Source organism: Thamnophis elegans, chromosome Z (genome assembly GCF_009769535.1).
Source record: "Thamnophis elegans isolate rThaEle1 chromosome Z, rThaEle1.pri, whole genome shotgun sequence".
Taxonomy (NCBI): domain Eukaryota; kingdom Metazoa; phylum Chordata; class Lepidosauria; order Squamata; family Colubridae; genus Thamnophis; species Thamnophis elegans.
In genome coordinates, this window is record NC_045558.1 from 26,770,706 (window position 1) to 26,792,616 (window position 21,911).

Below are 21,911 nucleotides of genomic sequence, written 5' to 3' on the forward strand. Positions count from 1 at the left end.
CAGTAGGCAGTGGTCTGACCACGACAGGGGTATAATCTCATTGCCCCTCAGACCAAGATCACACATCCACTGCTCCAAGAGGAATACGAGGTCGAGCATGTGACCCGCTGTATGGGTTGGGCCCCGAATTACCTGGGTCAAGCCCATGGCTGTCATGGAAGCCATGAACTCCTGTGCCCCGTCAGAGCGTTCACCGAGCGATGGCAAGTTAAAGTCCCCCAGAACTATAAGCCTGGGGAGCTCAACTGCCAGCTCGGCTACTGACTCGAGGAGCGAGGGGAGGGATGCTGCAACGCAGTTGGGAGGCAGGTACGTTAGCAGCAAACCCACTTGACCCTTGAGGTCCAACTTTATCAGCAGGGACTCACACCCGACAAGCTCCGGAGCAGGGACCCTACGAGGTAACAAAGACTCCCGGATAACAATAGCCACACCGCCACCCCTTCCCTGGGCTCTCGGCTGATGAAGCACCTGAAATCCCTCTGGGCACATCTCTACAAGGGGGACTCCTCCTTCTGTGCCCAGCCAGGTTTCAGTAATACATGCCAGGTCTGCCCTCTCGTCAACAATTAAGTCCTGGACGAGAGGAGCCTTGTGAATAACAGACCTGGCATTTAGCAACAGCAGCCTGAGACCAGGGTCCTGGCTACTCGCGCCATCTGGTCTTGGAGTGGGACTCATAGGGCCGGAAGGAGGGATCTCTGTAATGTAGCGAACCCTCCTTCCCCGGTAATGGCTAGCCCTAAAGTCCCCGCCATATCTGCCCCTCCCAATTAAACCCCAATTAATACTGGTATAAATAAATTAAATGTACAAAGTTTAATAAAATAATAATAATTTAATAGAATTTCAAAAACATTTTCCTGCTAAATTGTCCAATTTTATTTTCACTGCTACAGATAAGAAAAATATATTTGCTTGAATTTGATTGTTATGTCCTTCCATATCTCCCATTCTTCAGAATAGAAGGGCATTACAAAGATCCATTCTTGCTCTATCCAAATGAAAAAATGGGCCAAAGCTCTTGGTCCCACTTATTTTGATAGCATCACTGTATCCTTGGCCATTCCCCTGTATTATTCTGTTGAAAGCTTCATTTTTTTAAAAAAAAATGGAAAGAATTAATTCTTTCTATTTATCCAGTGTAAAAAAATAATTCCTGCCAATATGATTGATTTATTCCACCATATGTGGTCTGTTGTAGCACAGCATTGGAATCCTGCTAAATGGTATCTGTTAACATGCAAAAATATTAATGAATTAAAAATACTACTTTGTTAAAGAAAATCAAATAAGCATTTGGTGTCTATTCTATGATTTAAAGTTACATATATGAGCCCACCACCTAAAAATATTGCCAACCCTTATTTATTTGATTTTACAGCCCATGAAACCTTCAGATCAAATCTTTGCCCAGACCAATTAATTTTACTCCACTTAAATCACTTAGAACACAAAGAACCATGATCACATTTTAACAGTATTATCTATAATATTTCATCAATTCTTTTAACTTCAGGTTTTCCAATATACAGTAATGGTAAAATAAAGTAAAGACTAAAATAAAGTTAGCCAGCTGCATTTCTACATGTATTTTAATCTCTTTTGTTTACATTTAAATTTGTTATTACAGATGTGATGACTCAGATGCTCCAACTTTGAGTAGAATTAAGCCAGGCAATTATCTATCTTCCCAAAGGAATATTTTATTTTATGTCATGGCTTTGTACTAAACCTTCAAACTACCTGCTGGAGATTTCTCATGCCTTCCATTTATTTCTTTCAAAAACAAAACAATACACAATAGCTAACATTTAAGAGCTAAAGGAAAATATTAAATTGCCTACGGAAATGGAGCTGAGTGTGTGGGAATTAGAATAATATTTGCAATCTTAAGAGAAATGAACCATGAGTAGACCTGTAGGTCAATTCGCTGTGATTGTTCTTCCCCAAAGCTTGAATTGTATATGTTTCTGCTGATTGCAATTCTGAGGATAGTATCTGGACTTTTTAAACTGAGAAATTAGAATGTCAAGCTCATCTGGATGCCATACTAAAAGCATTCCTTGAAAGATGCTTAATACATAACCACTCCAGATATAATATTTGGTAGAGGGAGGAACTCCACGCATATTATTTTACATTTTGGGGATCAAAATATATCATTAAAGTTGATTTGCTGAATGCAAAGCTTCAGTACCTCCCACTCCAAAATCAGTTTTTATTTCCATTATAGAGAGAGCTCTTCTTTCACTTTTAGGAAAAGAGTCTCTTCAGTTGGGATTTCTGTTTTTGAACTGCTTGTGACCAGAAATTTTCTTTGCCATATTTAAAAACCTTTGATGTGTTAGTTGTTGCTTTGGACGTTTTTGTTTTATAGTTTTATAGTTTTTCCAACTGGGTGTGCATTCATTTCCCCTTAAAATGCATGACTCAAAATCCCTGCCACATGTGTTCTGATTTAATTGCAAATGAAAGGGACTGGGCTTCAGCTTTATCTCATGCCATCTCATACAAAAGCCTATTTCTAAAGATTTCTCTGTGCATGCTCAGAATACAAGTAGTCCTTGACTTATGACAGTTCATTTAATGACCGTTCAAAGTTACAACGGCATTGAAAAAAGTGACTCATGTCCATTTTCCACATTTATGATTTTTGTGGCATTACTATGATCATGTGATCAAAATTCAGGCGCTTGAAAACTGCTTCAGACTTATGTCCCATGGTCATGTGATTACCTTTTACAACCCTTTGACAAGCAAAATCAATGCGGAACCCAGATTCACTTCACAACCATGTTACTAACATATCAACTTTTCAACCTTATGATTCTTGATGAATGTATCTTGCCTTTTTATGTACACTGAGAGCATATGCACCAAAGACAAATTCCTTCAGCAACTTCAGCTTGTCCAGAATGCGGCCGCGCGAGCGATCGTGGGTGCACCTCGATTCACCCACGTAACACCTATCCTCCGCGAGCTGCACTGGCTGCCTGTTGATCTCTGGATTCGCTTCAAGGTGCTAGTTGTCACCTACAAAGCCCTTCATGGTATTGGATCTGGGTACTTGAGAGACCGCCTACTGCCAATTACATCCACTAGACCAATAAGATCCCACAGACTAGGCCTCCTCTGAATTCCATCAGCCGCCCAGTGTCGACTGGCGACTACCCGGAGGAGGGCCTTCTCTGTGGCTGCTCCGACACTGTGGAACGAACTCCCCGTGGAGATTCGTACCCTCACCACCCTCCAGGCCTTCCGCATAGCCCTTAAAACCTGGCTGTTCCGACAGGCCTGGGGCTAAAGACTTGCAGCCCCACTTCGAATGGTATGATTGTTGTGTTTTTTAACTGTGTATGGTCTTTATATTTTGTAACTTTGTTTGTTTCCCCCTCCCTTGAATTGTGAGCCGCCCTGAGTCCCTTCAGGGAAAAGGGCGGCATACAAATAAAGTAAATTCAAATTCAAATTCCTTGGGTGTCTAATCACACTTGGTCAATAAAGAATTCTATTCTATTCTAACTGCAACAATTATGTCAAGAAATGGGGGAAAATCCACTTAATCAATGTCTTACTTAACAACAGAAATTTTGGGCTCAGTTATGGTCATAAGTCAAGGATTATCTGTATTCTTTCTCGAAAATGATTGAATAGATCCCTGGTGTGAGGGAGGGATTGCTCTTTAATGTACTAGCTTAGTATAGCCAATTAAACAAGAGTTGGTCTAATGGTTATGGCCCTGGACTAGGAGTAGGTTGCTTAGTCACAGAAATTGAACAAAGACAAACCATTTCTATAAAGATAGGGTGGAAAATAGATCTTGAAATAGGCCTTTGTCCTTGAAATCATCAGAAATCAAGGCTGACATGTGGGCAATGAAAGCAAAAACCCAAAATATATATCATAGTTTAATATAACTCAAGTGGTACTAAGTAAACTCTGGAATTTCTGTATTGAAATAATATTGTATTTTTCAGTATGGCAGCCAGTTTTAAATAAAGTAAAACTGGAAAACTTTTTCTAGAATTAATGTGAACAGTATTTATATTCTCAGATTTTCTGGCATCTTCAACAAATATGACATTTTATACAGGCAGTCCTTACAACATTCATTTAATGATAATTCAAACTTACAATAGCAGCAGAAAAAAAGAGGGACCTATGTATAACTGCTGTTGTAACTTTGTAAAAGTTATAGATGCAAAATTGGGATAGTATCTATAAGCATAGATTTTAGTTGCCTGAAAGCTGACCAGGATAATAAGCAATAGGAAAATAAATAAATAAAGCAAACCCTTTCTGGCTGTGATTGTATTCACTTTCCAAGTTGTGGGTACTGTTTTACATGCCAGTAATTACATTCTTCTAAACCCAGCATTTCCTTCCTGCTGCTCCATTAAAAGATTAAACAATAACTCTTTGAACAATTGATTTGCATGAAAGACAGCTGGAGCCAGTTGCCAAGGGAGCTCAGAAGATTCCAGACACATTCAGTGTTCAATGGGTATGATTCAGGAAAACTTGGGCTATTGAAGGTTCCTCTCCCCATATGGAAGGTACCCCCCTCCCCAAACTGTACAGGGAAAGCAGGAGATGAGACAAAGTACAATATGAAAATGGAGAAAACAACCCCTTTACTAGATTACTGTGAATCTAGTAAAGTATGGAATTCACTTTAGCAAATATTGTTTGAACATATGGCCTATAACAGGAAATCCTAGTTTTAAGGAATAAGTAGTTTTTTCCCTCACATCTTAGAAGTACATAGTAAGTTTCAGAGTTTGTTATTTATTTATTTATATCATCTTTATAGATCACCCACATCACTCACAAATCTCACTTGTCCAGATCACACCTTTTACCAATTTAGTACTGTTGCATCAAACAGAAGTACAATGCAGAACACCTTGAAACATGTCCATAATTTTTCCACTACGTCTTCAAAATGAACTATGATTAATATATACAGCATGGCTGGCTCAGGAATTCTGAGAGTTGAAGTCTACAAGTCATAAAGGGACCATTGTTCCCCACCTGGTTTTAAAGTGGCATTATCGCTTAACAAGTTCTGTTCTGAACAAACAGAATCTCTGTTTAAAATATATAGGCAATCAGTACTGTACATTTCTCATGCCTTGAAAAGGAGCATTGGAATTATCCCCTTCCCAAATTTCTACATAATCAGTGCTGCAGCTATGTATATCATTTTCAATGTCACAATCAGCGAATGATAATGTAATGTGGTTAACTGTTGAAAAAGAATGGTACGAATATGAGGAAGGGTATTGCATTTTAGAGATTACTGAACTGAACTTTCATCCTTGATATGATCTATCAGTATAATTTGGATAGAACAGATTAATCAGGAATGAGGATCTGCTGCGGATCAGACCGAAGTCATATCTAGTTCAAGCATCTTATTCCATGCAGCTAATCAGTTGTTAGGCAAATCTTTAAGAAATTGGTCTATAGCTTCCATTTATGTAAATCATATGTTAGCATTATAAATAACAACTTTGAAATCCTTATTTAGCAGGAAATGATCTACTGTATATACTCGAGTATAAGCCTAGTTTTTCAGCCCACTTTTTGGGCTGAAAAAAGCCGCCTCGGCTTATACTCGAGTCAGTGAAAAATTTGCCCGAAATGGAGGAGAAAAGGGGGTGGGGCCATGCCGCTGGGTGACACTCGTGAATGGCCCAGTGCCCCTGTGAGTTTCCCCTCCCTCTGTGTCAGTTTGCCGCGCAGCGCGCACCGCACCATCCCCCCTCCTCACGTTCTAATGTAATGCAGGGCTGTCTTACGATTCCCCTTCCTCCCCCTCCTGCCGCTCTGCAACGATGTCCCACCTCCTCCTTGTTATGGCAAGCAGCCACATAGCGATGTCCACCTCCTCTGGTACAGTGATCCAATGATAGGAATCACTGTGCCGTGTGTCATAGGAGGCGGGACATCGCTCCCGCGGCTGCACGGGACATCATCATCACAGCGGGACATCAGCATCATGAGGTGAGTGAAGTATTTCATTGAATACACCGCTAGTTTACTGTTTTTCTTTGAAATAAATATTCAAAAACATTATTGGTATCTATTTTTATTTTTGAAATTTACCGGTAGCTGCTGCATTTCCCACCCTAGGCTTATACTCGAGTCAATAACTTTTCCAGTTTTTTGTGGTAAAATTAGGTGCCTCGGCTTATATTCGGGTCGGCCTATACTCGAGTATATACGGTACTTTAAAACCATGTAATTATCCATCAATAGCTACCAAATTTTAAATAAAGTAATATTCCTATATTTTAATAAAAAAATCCTCCAAGAATATTTATGTTGACTAAATGCTGAGAAGACTGAATAAACCATAGATGTTTTTTTCTCTTTTAAATATGTCTGATGTGAAATCTAAGCTGTCATAAAACAATTTTACATCCAACAAAAATAGTTTTTAATCCCTTTATCATTAAATATAGAATTAGTGGGAAAGTGAATTCAGCCAGTTAAATAAGTATCTGATTTGTTGCCTATAGCTCTAGAACTTAAAAAGTGAGTAATTTACTTAATTAAGGTTTGGTGAAATGTATCTAAAATTCCTCTAGCAATGATATTTTTTTTACTTTCAGAGGAAAAACAGCAATACCAGACAATATTTAAGCATAAGACTCTTTCAGAAGGGTATATTCTGAAAACCAAGATGTCAGTCAAGCAGTATGTGATATGTCATTTATAATGTGTTCTTGTTTTTTTAAATATAATTTTTATTAAGAATTTTAATTACAATAATAAAAACTACTACAAACTAAACTTAGAGAAAAAGTACAGGAAAAAAATAAGAAAGGAAAAAAGAGAAAAAAAAATAAAGCATAAAAACAAAGGAATAATAATAACATAAAATAATAAAAAGAAAAGAAATATATAAGAAAATAACATTGAACCTTTGCACAATAATTGTAAACAAATTTAATAACTTTTACTGCTCTTCTACTTAAAAGAGCTGTGGTGGTCAGTGATTAGGATGCAGCAGTGGTGGGATTCAAATTTTTTTACTACTGGTTCTGTGGGTATGGCTTGGTTGGCATAATGTGTCTTGGTAGGCGTGTCTTGGTGGGCATGGCAGAGGAAGGATACTGTAAAATCTCCATTACCACCCCACTACAGGGAAAGGATACTATAAAATCTCCATTCATTCCAACTCCAGGGGATGTTTACTGCAAAATTCCCATTTCTTCCTGATCAGCTGGAACTCGAAGGCAGAGTATAGATGGGGGCAGGACCAGTCACAGGTGGTATTTACCGGTTCTCCGAACTAGTCAAAATTTCTGCTACCGGTTCTCCAGAACTGGTCAGAACCTGCTGAATACCACCTCTGATCTTAGGGAATATATAACTAAATGCGAAAGAAATGAGAGAAGCATTTATGGTTAAGATTAGGGGAGAAAAGAGATTATTGCAATTCTTGGAGGTAGTTCAGAGAACTGGTAAATAACACCTCTGACTGGCCATCCCCATCTATTCTTTATCTCCCGAGTCCCAGCTGATCAGGAGGGAATGGGGATCTTGCAGTATCCTTACCCTGCCACACCCACCAAGCCATGCCCACAGAGACGGTAATAAAAAAAATTGAACCCCACCACTGCCTAAGGTAAGATGCATACCACAAACTGATGTTTCATTCAAAATCACCATCCAGGTTTGAAAACCAGAAATTTCCTCTAGTTTTGGGTAAGCTGAAATTATTATTTGCTTTCAGCAACAACAACTATTAAAACATGGAGAATAATAGTCACTAGGTAAAAGGGAAACAATGGATATGCAAGCCTTCTTGTCACATTGTATAATGTTCCAATGTCATACCTAATTATGATTTGGATATCTAAGCAAGTTGTATTACAATTAAAAAACAGGGTCAGCCAGTCAACTATTCCAACAAATAGTTGAATTTAAGAATTTAATATTGTGCTCTATAAGAAATGTGAATCCTTCTCCATTAAATATATGCAAAGTTAAGGTCTTATAATTATGATGTGCAGGTTTTCAAACTACAAATTTCAGTGTGGGCTAAGAAATTGTTCATCCTATGTTCAATAAGAGGAGCAGTACCTTTATCATAATGTCTAAGCTTCAAAAAAGGTGTTAGTGTCACTATATAGGTAGTTAACCTAAATTAACCTACATTATAGCACTGCATAAACATTGATATATTTTGGGGACCTCTGACTTAGCATACTTCATGATCCTAGCCAGTCTCTTAGACTAGATATGACTAGAGTTAACTTCATTTATGGGAAACTAAAATTAAAAGACCAAATATATATATATAGGTGGTCCTCGACTTATGACTACCATGGTTGTACATTGCAAATAGCCATTATCCTGTTCACACTAATGCAATTATTAAACAAATGTGCTGGTTTTTAAGTGGGACATGGAGTGCTTCCCAAGGCTTTCCCCACCTTTGAGGCACTTGATACTCTGTTTCCTGATCCTTGGGGTTGCCTAGACCTCATCCTAATCCCTAGCTGGTTATTCAGCCAGGCAAGAGAACCTAAACTGGTCAGCAGAAGCAACCACTACACAGAGGGCAGTTACAGCCTATAGGCCAAGGCCTACTTTACATCAGCTATCCAATAGCCTCCAAAGGGTTCCACCTGTCTCTTGGGATTACCCAAATTTATTCTCTCCCAATTCAGCCAGGCAAGGGATCTTAAAGCTGATCAACAGAACCAAATGGCTGGCTTTGGAGCAAGCCAAGGCCTGCAAGAACCTGGCGGAATGTATGGGGGAGTCTCTTTGGTTGGTTGTAAGGATGAACAATGGCACTGCAGCATTTATAAATTTGAAACCATGTCCTAAACACCTTTTGGGTGGTCTGTCATAACTTTGAATGAGAGATCATAAATTGAGGACTACCTCAATTGTAAATGTAAGTAAGTTTGCATGTCCATGTTTCTTATGCCTGCAGGACTAGCTTGTACAATGGTTTCCCTTGTGTAGCAAACTGACCTATAGAATTCCCATGGTGTTTAATGCTGAAAAATCAAGGCTGTACACTAAACACTTTATCTCATTTCACACCAGATTGTTAAATATTTTCACATTCAATCCCCATAAAAAGAGATTAAGAGATAAGCATTACTGATATTTTCCATCTAACAGGATGCAGGATTTCCTGCAGATAAGAAAAGGAGGAATTCTGCATTGTTTTTACAGAAGAGGAGAGGATATTAGTCATTTTGCTTTCTCAGCAGGGAGAGATGAATTTATTAATTTATATGGTTCTTGAGATTGAATAATCCAGCTACAATTCTGATTATTTGGGTATGTTGCTAGATACAGAGGAGAAGAAATGGCTCCACCAACTAAAGAAGCTTCTGAGATATTTCCACAAACTTTGGAGTGATAACAAATATGCAAATACGGGTAATTAGAGTGGCTGAGCAGCAATGAAATTAAAGAGTCATAGTATAGATCTCAAAATTAATGAATGGGCATAGTGTTGCCAAAAGAAACTTGATTACATAGATAAAAATCTACTAGTATCCATCATTCTCCACTTAAAACTTCACGGAATAAAATGTGTATATAGAAAGTGAGTCACAAAATCAATATATAGTTGGAAAAGCACTAAAGGAGTCTGTATGCTGAGCGCCAACATACACATACAAATTATATATCTGCAGAGCTACACTAAACGTGCCTCTTTTCTGGGATTCACATTTGGGAATATTCAACTTGTCTGATCAGTAGACTCTCAGGTTGAAGCCAGATTGCTATTGTTAACTCTCTACAAGAATATAGTTACCTCACATGAACAAGCTCCTGATAGCATTGTGTGAGAAATCTGGTTTGAATAAGCCCTGCAGTTATTTTTTTTTAAGCATTAAACAGAATCAGCTTCTATTTTATTCCTGCAATTATTTACAATGGAAAGTTTGAGGATACACACACACACACACACACACACACACACACACACACACACGTTTCATATTAATTTCTTCATATATATTTTCAATTGTAAATATTTCCCAAGGCTTTTAAATATATTTTACAAGTATATGCAGAATTTATGCAGAATCTTTCTGATGCCTACTTTAATGCAGTGTTTTTCAACCACTGTGCCGCGGCACACTAGTGTGCCGTGACATAGTGTAAGGTGTGCCGTGAGAGAATTACTTTATATATAGTCAATATAGGCACAGGGTTAAAATTTTTTAACATTTTCTAATGGTGGTGTGCCTCGTGATTTTTTTCATGAAAAAAGTGTGCCTTTGCACAAAAAAGGTTGAAAAACACTGCTTTAATGTAATTACCTCAACATTTGTTTTAAAAACTGAAAAAAATAAATAAATGTTTAGAGCATGAAATTTAACATAAAAATTGAAATACTATAAAGTGTGATTTTTATTTTTGTATGGAAAGTTTCTGAATAGACATTCTTTTTAGGATCTTTTTTAAGCTAATACATTTTGTTTCCTGGGAAATTATATAGATGTCAATAAAGTGTTTTCAATGAAATGTTTTGAACTGCACCAATTAAATATCCCATTATTTTTATTTTTTAACATTCCTTGTTTTTTTCAGATAGACCCTAAAGAACGGGTGTCAAACTTGCGTCGTCACATTGCTGTCACGTGATGTATCATGACTCCCCCCCCCTTTGCTAAAATGGGGGTGGGCATGCCAAGCGTGTGACACATCCATCCCACTGGGTTGGACACCCCTTCCCTGGAGCAATCTTTCTCAGCCCTGGAAATGTGCAATGTGCGGGTGTCCAGTTCCAGAATTCCCCAGCTAACTGCTATAAATGCATGGAGACTCAGGGAGTTGTTGTCAGTTGGCATGGATAGGCCAACATTTGTAGTGGTTCAGAGGAAGGGAATGGATTGATTTCTTAGAGGGGTGTGTGTGCGTGTGTGCGTGCGTGCACGCATGCACAAGTGCATAACAATCAGTATTGATTCCTGATGACTGCCCAGACTAGGCCTTGCAGTTTTCTTGGCAAAAGTTTTTCAGAAGTAGCTTGCCAGAGCTAGAGCTGGGAGAAAGTGACTGGTCCAAGGTCATTTACTGGTTTTGTGTCTAAGGTAGGTCTAAAACTCATCATCTCCTGGATTCTACTCTGACCATTATACCAAACCAGTGGTGGGATTCAAAATTTTTTACTACTGGTACTGTAGGCCAGAACAGGTGGTAGTCATGGCATGGCTTGGTGGGTGTGTCTTGGTGGGCGTGGCAGGGAAAGGATACTGTAAAATCTCCATTCCTTTCCCATTCCAGGGGAAGGTTACTGCAAAATCCCCATTTCCTCCAAATCAGCTGGAACTCAGGAGGCAGAGAATAGATGGGGATGGGGCCAGTCAGAGGTGGTATTTACTGGTTCTCCAAACTACTCAAAAGTTCCGCTACTGGTTTTCATTTACATCTTTTAAAAATGTGCAGTTGACCAAATTATACTTCATCTCTTTTCTTCACGGAGTTATGTCCTATTGTATTTGAAAGTTTCAGCAAAAAAAACCACTTTTAATTGTTGTTATTGGCCTAAATTAATCCAAAACCTCAATACTTAAATAGCTTTTTTGGCCAAGGATATTGGTCTAGCAGGGATTTTATATCACTGAGAAACTTGCCTTCAGTGAACCAATCTCAAAAGCCTTGGAGATGTATAGATGAGTCATAGTGAAACCACACAAACATAGTATTTAGAGTAGATGTGAAAGAAGAAAATTGCTGCACACCCCAGACTTTTCCAAGAAGTTGAGCTTCCCTATTTCGACCATCAAAAATCTGTAGGAGAGAAGAATCAATATAACTTTAGAATTACATAGTTTAATTGTCCCATAAAAAACTCCAACATTTTATAAGCATTTGAAATATATTATATAAGTGCATTACCTGCAAATGCAAATATCCATATTTAGTACCAGCCTGCCTGTGTCTTAAAGGGAGACTCTCCTTAAATTATTTTCATATTACCAATGCATTTGATGCAGGCTAAAATTGTTTGGCAGTTCCCCTGTTCAGTTGTCTCCTTTGTTTTGACATGCTGACCATCACAGTTCCTGTTTTCTATTAGATTTTGAAGAAAAGGCATGTTGCAGGTACTATCAGTGAAGGAACCACATTTGTTGGGACCCAAGAGATGTGTCTTCCCTGCTGTGGTCTCCATCTTTTGGAACATCCTTTCCCTTTGAAATTAGATTTTTTCCAATCTTTTGACTTTTTTTTATAAGGCTAGGCTGCCAGGCCTTGGTGCTCCAATTAAACTGGAAGTTTATTTTGATGAGGTGAAGCTTTCGCCTCACAGTCAGGAGGTTGTGAGTTCGATCCTAGGTAGAGACAGATATAGGTCTCCTGCTTGGCCAGGCGGTTGGATTAGATGACCTGCAAAGTTCCTTCCAATCAGTGGTGGGTTCTGGATCCTGTTGCAACCAATATGCTGCGACGGGGCCGGGCATCCACCACAGGCACATGAGCTGCATACGCATGCGCACCCACCACCCTGTGACACTCCAGTTGCTCAGTGGAGCATCATGCAGGTGCCGTATGCTGCGCACATATGCCAAATGGCCCGGTTGGCTTAAATACAGGTAAGGAACGAAGGTGGGCGGGTGGGCCATCCCAAGCACTGTTCTAGTATGGTGGCTGCTGATCCCATACCGGGCGTACCGCCTGAAACCCACCATTATTTCCAACTCTGCTGATCTGTTAATCAGTTAATCTGTTAATTTATATGTTTTATTAGGTGTTTTATTCATTGTTGTGCACTGTCCAGAATCCCCTTTGGGAGGAGATAGAGGATTATATAAATTTGATAAATAAATAAATAAAACACAGGACAGACCCATTTTCACAAAATTTGAGTAATTGCAGCCATGCCTATTCATTGTAATAGTCAAAAATGGGAAGTAAGGAAATAATACTGCAGCTGTTTCAGAAATACATTACTTCTGCTCCCAAACACCATAATGCAGTATTATGGGCTCTCAGATATTTTAAGTTTTTAAGTAAAAAATGCCTTACTGCAATGTGTGAAACTACTCTTTCTGTGCTTATTAAAGATAAAGGATGTTCAATTCCCAGTTTATGAAATTCCTTTTTCTTACCCTGATAGTTACTTTTTAAAAAATGAGATGAAAACTTTATTTCCCCTATTATATTTCTGACTAAATTGTTTTTTTTTCCTTGAAAAAAAATACATTCCATATCCTTTTTCTTGTATTTCAGACAATTTAAAGTCCTTATTTATTATTTGAAGTCTTGCTTAAACGTCACCTTGTATCTTTAGCAACAATAATAAAATAATATTTATTTTAGTGCAAATACTATACCCTAGTGCTGGTTATGAATATAATTAGAGATTACTCTAATCTCTAATTATATGCATTTATAATATACAATGATTAATAATAAGTATAAGATGAATTTTAAGTGAAATTGGATTTCAGCAAGTAAATGTCGAGCCCCCTATGAAAATCAAATAGAAGGTAAGTGCAATTATGAAATATTATTAACCATGCATTAATTAAAACTAAAAATCTCTAAATAACTACATTTTGTCCTGATTTACATATAATTAGAAACATTTTTAAAAAGGAACATTTGCTTAAGAACATTGGAGTAAGTCAATCATTTTTTTTTCATTATATGGATTAGTAAATTGCATACATGTTTTCCTTGGACTGCAAGGTGATCAAACTGGTCAGTCCTAGAGGAGATCAACTCTGATGCAGGTACTATCAGTGAAGGAACCACATTTGTTGGGACCCAAGAGATTGCTCTTTAGAAGGCCAGATTCTGAAGATGAAACTCAAATACTTTGGCCACCTAATGAGAAGGAAGGACTCACTGGAGAATAGCCTAATTCTGGGAAAGATTGATGGCAAAAGGAGAAGGGGATGACAGAGAATGAGGTGGCTGGATGGAATCATCGAAGCAGTAGACCTGACCTTAAATGGATTTCAGAGGATAGTAGAGACATGAAGGCCTGAAGGAACATTGTCCATGGGGTTGCAATGAGTTGGACACGACTTTGCAACTAACAACAACAATGAATATTTTGAGAGTGGCAGGATTTTTTCCAGGAATGGTAGAAATTCAGAATTTTAGACCCTGAATATGTTAGGGGGGCATTTGCCCAGGTTCGCCTGGTCCGTCAGTTGCGGCCCTACCTGAACCGGGAGGCTCTCGCAACAGTCACTCGAGCCCTTGTGACCTCTAGGCTGGAATACTGCAATGGGCTCTACATGGGGTTGCCCTTGAAGTGCATCCGGCGACTGCAGTTAGTTCAGAATGCAGCCGCGTGAGTGATAGTGGGCGCACCGCGGTTCGCCCACATTACACCCATCCTCCGCGAGCTGCACTGGCTACCTGTCGATCTCCGGGTGCGCTTCAGGGTACTGATGACCACCTTTAAAGCACTCCATGGTAGTGGATCTGGGTACTTGAGAGACCGCCTTCTGCCGATTACCTCCCTCTGACCGATCAGATCCACAGACTGGGCCTCCTCCAAATCCCATCTGCCAGTCAATGTCGACTGGCGACTACACGGAGGAGAGCCTTTTCTGTTGCAGCTCCGACCCTGTGGAACGACCTCCCCATCGAGATCCGTACCCTCACCACCATCCAGACCTTCCACACAGCCCTTAAGACCTGGCTCTCCCATCAGGCCTGGGGATAGGTCCCCAATTTACCCGCCCGAGTGTTGACTGTTGAATGCAAGTTGTGTTTTATTATTTTATTCTGTGCACATATTGTTTGTCTTTTGGTATTGCACCCCCTTCCCTGCGATTGTAAGCCACCCTGAGTCCCCTCAGGGAAAAGGGCGGCCTATAAATCCTAATAAAATGTCTCAAAAAAAAAAAGAACAACTTCACAATCTGTATGAAGTTAATAATCAAACTAAGATGCAATGAATGAATACCTGGCTTGCTTACAACTGTGTTTGTTCTGTCATTATTTGACAATTCCAAAGGTTTATTGATAGCTGAGAAAAAAATCATTTATTTGAAATTGCCCTTTCTCCTTCGTTTTGAAGAGCCTCTTCAATCTAGCCAAGTCCTGTAAACTCACTAAGAAAGAACAGATGGAAAACATTTGTAAAAAGATGCAACATACATAAAAGGGAAGAGTTTTTCCAGTCTGCTATGACTGTCTTTCCATTCTGCCCTAACTCTCTTCCATTTGCCAACTCTAAGATTAGGCTTGCTTTCCTCAGTTAAAATATTGGCCTTGAGGCTGAAGACATTTCGAACAATTCCCACTGAAGATTAGTCACTCAGAACAATCTGGATTTCATTATCAAAAAAAAAAAAAGTTTTACAATCAATGCAGAAATTGCAAGCAAAATTTGAAGTACAATTCTTGAAAGCCGTTAAGTGTTCAATGATAGAAAAACTATTTTTCTACAAATGTTTTACAAAAGTTATTCGTTTGATATAATAGATCAATGTTTCCCTATCATTTTTTCCTAGAATTCTGGGAGTTCACACATCTTAAAGTTACTGAGGTTCAGAAACACTGCAATAATAATAAATGCCCCCCACACATGTAGCATTTTGCAAAAAGAGCTGGGGGGCTCTTTTTTATTGCCACAAATCAACATTCTCTTACAACTAATTATCCAGATTTAATTTTGTTATTCTAATACTTAGGTCTTTCTTTTTTATATTCTGTCCCTACTAAATAAAAATATTAGGCAGATAAAAATTTCCTGCAATAATCATTTTCTTTTTCTTGAGTTTCTATATGGGAAGGTGCAAGATTTTTCAGATCTTGGAGAGCTACTGAATATGGCATTTTTCTGAGGTATAACTTTGTAAAAAGCGACACTGTAGAGAGGTTTTAAGAGGAACTTAAATCAAATGATCCCTGCATCTCAGAAATCAGCAGAATATTATAGTTTTGCAAAGTCTGTTCTCTGGACACTTTATTGCTGCTGGGGAAAAAAAAACAAGGAAATTAGAAAATAGCTGAAGCAAAACTGCTTCCGGTGAAAGTACTTCATATTTTTGACCTGTTTTAAAACTTCTCAAAATTGTTATTGTAGATCAGGAGGCTGCAAAATAATATGAATAAATTATTCAGAAAGAGAATTAATTTGGTTATTTTTCCAAGTGAGATTTCTTGAATGAACAAACAAGTTAATATGAATATTGCTACTGCTCCTTTTTTTTCTAAATGAATAAGGATAGCAGCAATTAACTTCTCAAAATAATACCATCTAAAAATATATATGTAGTCATTTTAGTGACTGCCTCGTACAATGAGTGTTCACAGTTATGATATTGATGAAAAAGCAACTTGCAATTAGTTCTTAGATCTACAACCTTCACAAATCTGTAAAGCAGTTTCTGTTAGCAACCGCTTCACTTAATGACCATGTTGCCAATCCCAATTGTGGCTGTTAAATGAGGACTACTTATAACAACAAAATATTTTTTTTTAAAAAATCCTTTCTAAAGTTTACTTTTTACTCTTAATTAGCTTTCAAGGTTAAATAGCAGTTCTGGTGTTTTTATAAAAGTATGTTTTTTTATGTGTTAGTGATTGTCATATTGCCAGATGGAGAATATTAGGAAACAGTTTACAAAAAACCCATAGACCTTTGGTTCTCATTTTGATTAGTGAATGGTCATATTTGGATTACTAAAAGGAGGAATATTTTGGATGAGGGTGAATCTTTGATTTCACTTATTCAACTTCTGATTATGATCTCTTCCACATGGCAGCCTTAAGCAGCTTGTTTACCATGTTCATAATGATGGAAAACTTAGCTGACTTCAAAAATCTGTATTTGGATTTCCATTTTTTTTATAGTAATGCTGACCAGTTGCTCTCTTTTCCTTGGCTGGGGTTTTGGGGATAGTCTGCATCCACATGAGCAAGCAACATATAGGGAACGCAATTGTAGAGGACTTTTCAAATTTGATAATTTTATGATGTGTGGACTTAAATTCCCAGAATCTACATATCTTAAAGTGACTAAGTTGAAAAACAGTGCACTAGACTGTTGATTCTAACCCTCCGCTTACTGCAGATATTGCTTACTTATGTCTGGGTTTCACCAATCCACTGGCGAACTGGCAGCGTGTGAAAACATCATCCTTTCACTGTTCTTGTTGCCACTTGAGTTATAAGAGTTACCTGGCAAAATTGTTGTCAGCTTCATTCCAGCTCTTCTTCTCTGTCACCTCTTCCAAATACTAAGCTATGTAAGCCCAATAGGAGAACTTCAACAAGCCAAATCATTAGAGAATCCTAGGCCAGGAAACAGGGAGGCGTATTTGCGCTTGGAGACAGCTGGGGAATTCGTGTTTACTACATCATATTTATGATAGTCAGCAAAAGATTTTGAGATTTGATTGCTTGTTTTCCCCTACCTGACCTTTTCTCCTCCATTTTTTTTGTTTCCTTCTTGCAATCTTTCCTAAGCCTCATCTAGCCTTCACCAAGCTCCTGCCCTCTATCATTTCTCTACTTCTAGGTAATTTCCATGGGATCGATCCAGGGGTGGATTCCTGCCAGTTCTAACCTCTTCTATAGAAGAAGTTCCACAAATCTACGGTGCCATTTAGAACGGTTCCAGCTCCCTCCCCTCACCTGTCTGCACATCATCAAGATGAAGAAGGAGAGGAGGAATTCTGGGAGTTGAAGTCCACAAGTCTTAAAGCTGTCAAGTTTCAACACCCTTGGGGGTTTTTTTTCTAAAGGGTTAGGGGTGCAAGAGTCTTGTAACTTGACAGCTTTAAGATTTGCGTGCTTCAAATGCCAGAGTTTCTGAGCCAAGATTTTAGTTGCTAAGCAAGAGTGTTAAGTGAGTTTCACCACATTTTACAAGTTGGCCATGTCCACCCAGTCAGATGACTGCCAAGCCACTCCCACTTGGCCACATGGCTGGCAAGCCACTCCTACCCAGTCACATGGTTGGCAAGCCACTCCCACAAAGCAAGCCACACCTACAGAAGAGGTTCTAAAAAAAATTGAAACCCACCACTGGATCAATCTGATAAGAAGAAGAAAAAACCCCTAAAAAGATACATTTGTCAAAAACAACAGCAAAAATAGTCCTCATGTTTTCTATCAGTCCTGGGTGAAATAACTGTGAAGAGAGGCAATTAGTGACTGGATGAAAGACACTGTGCCCACCACAATTCATACAAGAAAACCAATTGTAATAGAAATATTACTTTCAAGAAAATGAGAGGTTGAGGAGACAAACTACATGGCCTACTTGTGCTGGCAGAATTTGGAAAAGCCTACTTTGATGTAGAGCAGTGATGGGCAACCTTTTTGGCGTGGTGTGTCAAAAATCGGCAAAAAAGCGAGCATAACTCGCGTTGTGTGTCACTTCGACAAAAACATAATTTTGCGCAATTTATAGTTTAAACTACAAAAATGTATAATTACAATATATAATTGTATTTAATAAACCAAAAACAAATTATTTAACATACCTGCTTAGTAACTTCTTTGTTCATCAGTCAATTTCGTATGTTGCCCTTGATATTATTGAACTTGTTTGGGGTGCCGTGAACCAGGGCTGTGGAGTCGGCTGCTTCCAGCTCCACGTCCTCATCAACATGCCGCTCCAGCCCGCCCCAAGAGAACTCAGATATTCTCTTAATAATTGCATCTTTATTCTGCATATCGTGAAATAGAACTGACGCACATCTTAGGAGAGTTTCTTTAATAAATTCTCCCTTATTAAGCGCTTTTGCATGCTGAGCTATGGAGTGAGCAATGCTCAAACTTGCAGAGTTTAAATTTGTAGAGCCTTTCATAAATAAACAACGCAGTGTTCCCGCGCTCCTCTCCTGCGGGTCCTCCCTCGCCGCGCTGATGACGTGTGTGCGCACGGCATGCATGCCTTACCAGCAGCCCCTGCGCTCAGAAAGGGGCGGCGGCGATACAGTAAGTGAGTGTGGGCGGGGGAGATCACACATCCCGCCCCCCCGTTCCTCCAGCACAGATTCTTTCATCCTCGGCGGCCGTGCAGGAGCCGAGGATGAATCGCATGAAATCCTGTGCGTGTCACCCCAAATGGCTACGCGTGTCAGCACTGACACACGTGTCATAGGTTCGCCATCACTGATGTAGAGCAAAAGGGGAGGGGAGAAGATTAGGATGGACTAGGAGCAGATTGAAGATTGAAGATGGCAATGTGCATTCATATCCTTCAGAATCAGGACATAGTGCAACTTCATCAGAGTAAGCTAAATAAGGGGATGATTCTAATTCTGGTTCATCTTCATCAGCTGATTATATAATAAACCTAAAGCCATAAAACAGTCTTGTTTTGACTTACAATGGTAGCTGAAGCATCTATTTTACCTTAAAAAATGCAGATAAACTTCAACCAGGCTATGACTATGGACAAAACATTCTATCTTTTAAAAATTTGCTATGGTTTAGACAAATGGAAGTACCGACTCTTGTTTCCCATCCTAACAACAAATGATAAATATCACATCAGTTTTTGAAGGCATTGGGTTGAATTAACATTTTAGTTATTGCTATTGCTAAACTTAAAACTGAGGACCCTAGTCAGCTTCATCAGGACTAGAAAAAGCTGGCCATCCTAATTTTAGCAAAATTTCTTAATGTTGGTACTAAGTGGAAAAAAATAATTTGCAAGTGCTGGAAGCCATTTGGTAAATGGTATCATAGGATGAGGCATGATAAATGCTAGTTCATTACTTAATAATTTGCACGTGTCCTTTAGATACTATATATCATAGCCCACAAACAGGATGTTATTATCATGTTGAAATAGAAATTATTTTTAATAGAATCATCACATAGCCACTAGAGCAGTGGTGGCTAACCTTTTTTGGATCATGTGCCAAAAGTGGGGGAAGTGCAGCAGGGTCATGCGTAGGCGTGCCACATCCATAATGCTATCCGTGTGACACCAGTGCACATGTGCATGTGACCAGCACTCCCCGGAGGGCGAAAAACAGCCGTACGAGCAACGTAGAGGTTCAGGAATGGTGACTTCCCGTTTGTCCTTAGGGCCATTTTTTGCCCTCCGGAGGCTTCAGGAGTCTTCCATGAAGCCTCCAGAATGTGAAAAACGGCCCAACGTGCAAATTGGAAGCCCAATCCTGAAATTCTGGTTTGCGCATTCGGTGGTTTTTCGCTCTCCAGAGGCTTCAGGACCAGAGGGGGTCATGGATTTGTAGTCACCCAATTCTAAATCTGTAATATTTCTGTTCAATAATAAAAAGAAGATTACTAAAACAATTCCTTGGAATTTGGTACAGTATAAGCACATAAACAAAAAAAAATTTAAAAAAATTCTGCCTATATTTGTAGCCCAGACCCTCTTGATAGTGAAATGGATGGAATAAATAAATAATAATAATAAATAAATAATCAATGTGTTTTTCAAACTTGGCAACTTTAAGGTGTGGCTGGGGAATTCTAGAAGTTGAAATACACAAATCTCAACTTTAAACTGAGAAGCACTAAGATGGGTAGAAGATAGATCGATAGAAAGACAGGCAGACAGACAGATGATAGAGTTAGATAGATAAATAGAGATAGACAGACAGACAGACATACAGACAGACAGACAGAGTTAGATAGGGAGATGCAAGGCAGACAGAATTCTGTTTTACAACTTCAGAATGCATCACCCATCAAATCATCATGCACATTCTCACCTCCAGCTATTTCTTGCCAACTGGCATTGAATTCTTTTCTGTTCATTCTCCCACTTGTTTTGAAGCTGACTGTAATTGCATTACCAGTGCTAGAGATATGCAAAGGACTCTGTGATGATCTTGAAGTGCGAACTTGAGCCAGCTTAGGTGTTGATGAATCATATCCACCATAGATCTAGAAGGACATATAAAAAACCAAAACAAAGCTAAATAATGAATGGATAAACAAGTAATATGTAAAAGTAATGAAGAGCTCTACAATTGTTTGTTGAGGACAAGAGTAAAATGCAACATTTGAGAAGAGAACATGATAGGCATCATCTTGAATATTTCAGTAAGATTTTGGCAGTGTAATTGAGACAAAGATTAGTACTACTAGTAGATAGCACTGGTCCACAAGGAGAAAAAAAGTTGATTAATCGGAAATAAAAGTTGGTTATTTTTTACCAGAATTGGGTTACTAATAAAGGAAAATTAACTCCTGAGTATTAATTGGCTCCAATTTCCAAGATTAAGTTTCAGGTCAAAATTGCATCAAAATAATTCAAAATTATGAACAGGAAGTGTAATTATGCTCCATAACTTTTCTGCAAAATGTAATATAGCAATGAGAATGGTGCCACACCAATCATTATAAATTTATCTTTTTATTGATACCAATAACAACTTTCCATTCATTTATTGGTTTTTCATGTAATATTTTCTTGCTTTTTGCATGAAAAACTGACAATCTCTAACATCAGATTAAATGACAAGGTTCCATCTTTATTCAGTATCTAAACTGCGCTTTTTGGCTTTTCTTTTGTGTATTGCAGTAGGATCATCCCTGGGGAGATTCCAGCAGTAATCGGTGAGCATGGACAGACTCCATTTCCTTTGGTATCCTGGTGGATATCATTGGTATCTTTTCTCCATTTCCTTTGGTATCTTAGTGAATCTCTCCCCATGCTCATCACTCAGTGTCCACAATTCCAAGGGAAATAGTCTAAATGTGAGAGTAAGAAGTGAATTTTCAGTGACATATTTGCACCAATTGCTTAATAGGACTTAAGCAAATGTTCCACATGTTTTTCATAGTCAACTGCCTTGTTGTTCTCAAAGTGAAGATAAATTTATACACTTCCATGTGGTACCATTTTCATTGTTCTACTGTATTTTGTCAAGACATTACAAGGCACCATGATTATTAGACATCTCCCTCCCTTGTACTTCCCTGTGTATAAATCTTTATCTTGAAAACTTTAG

General features: G+C 38.6%; 1 protein-coding gene across 1 annotated transcript in view; it reads right to left on the reverse strand.

Annotated features, from left to right (window-relative positions):
• The window catches only part of CUBN (cubilin), a 187,038-nt gene that overhangs the window by 53,772 nt on the left and 111,355 nt on the right, over positions 1-21,911 (reverse strand). Inside the window, 4 exon segments of the mRNA XM_032235067.1 lie at positions 4,440-4,576; positions 5,127-5,253; positions 9,275-9,389; positions 20,667-20,841. Of these exon segments, the coding sequence (XP_032090958.1) occupies positions 4,440-4,576; positions 5,127-5,253; positions 9,275-9,389; positions 20,667-20,841 (554 nt within the window).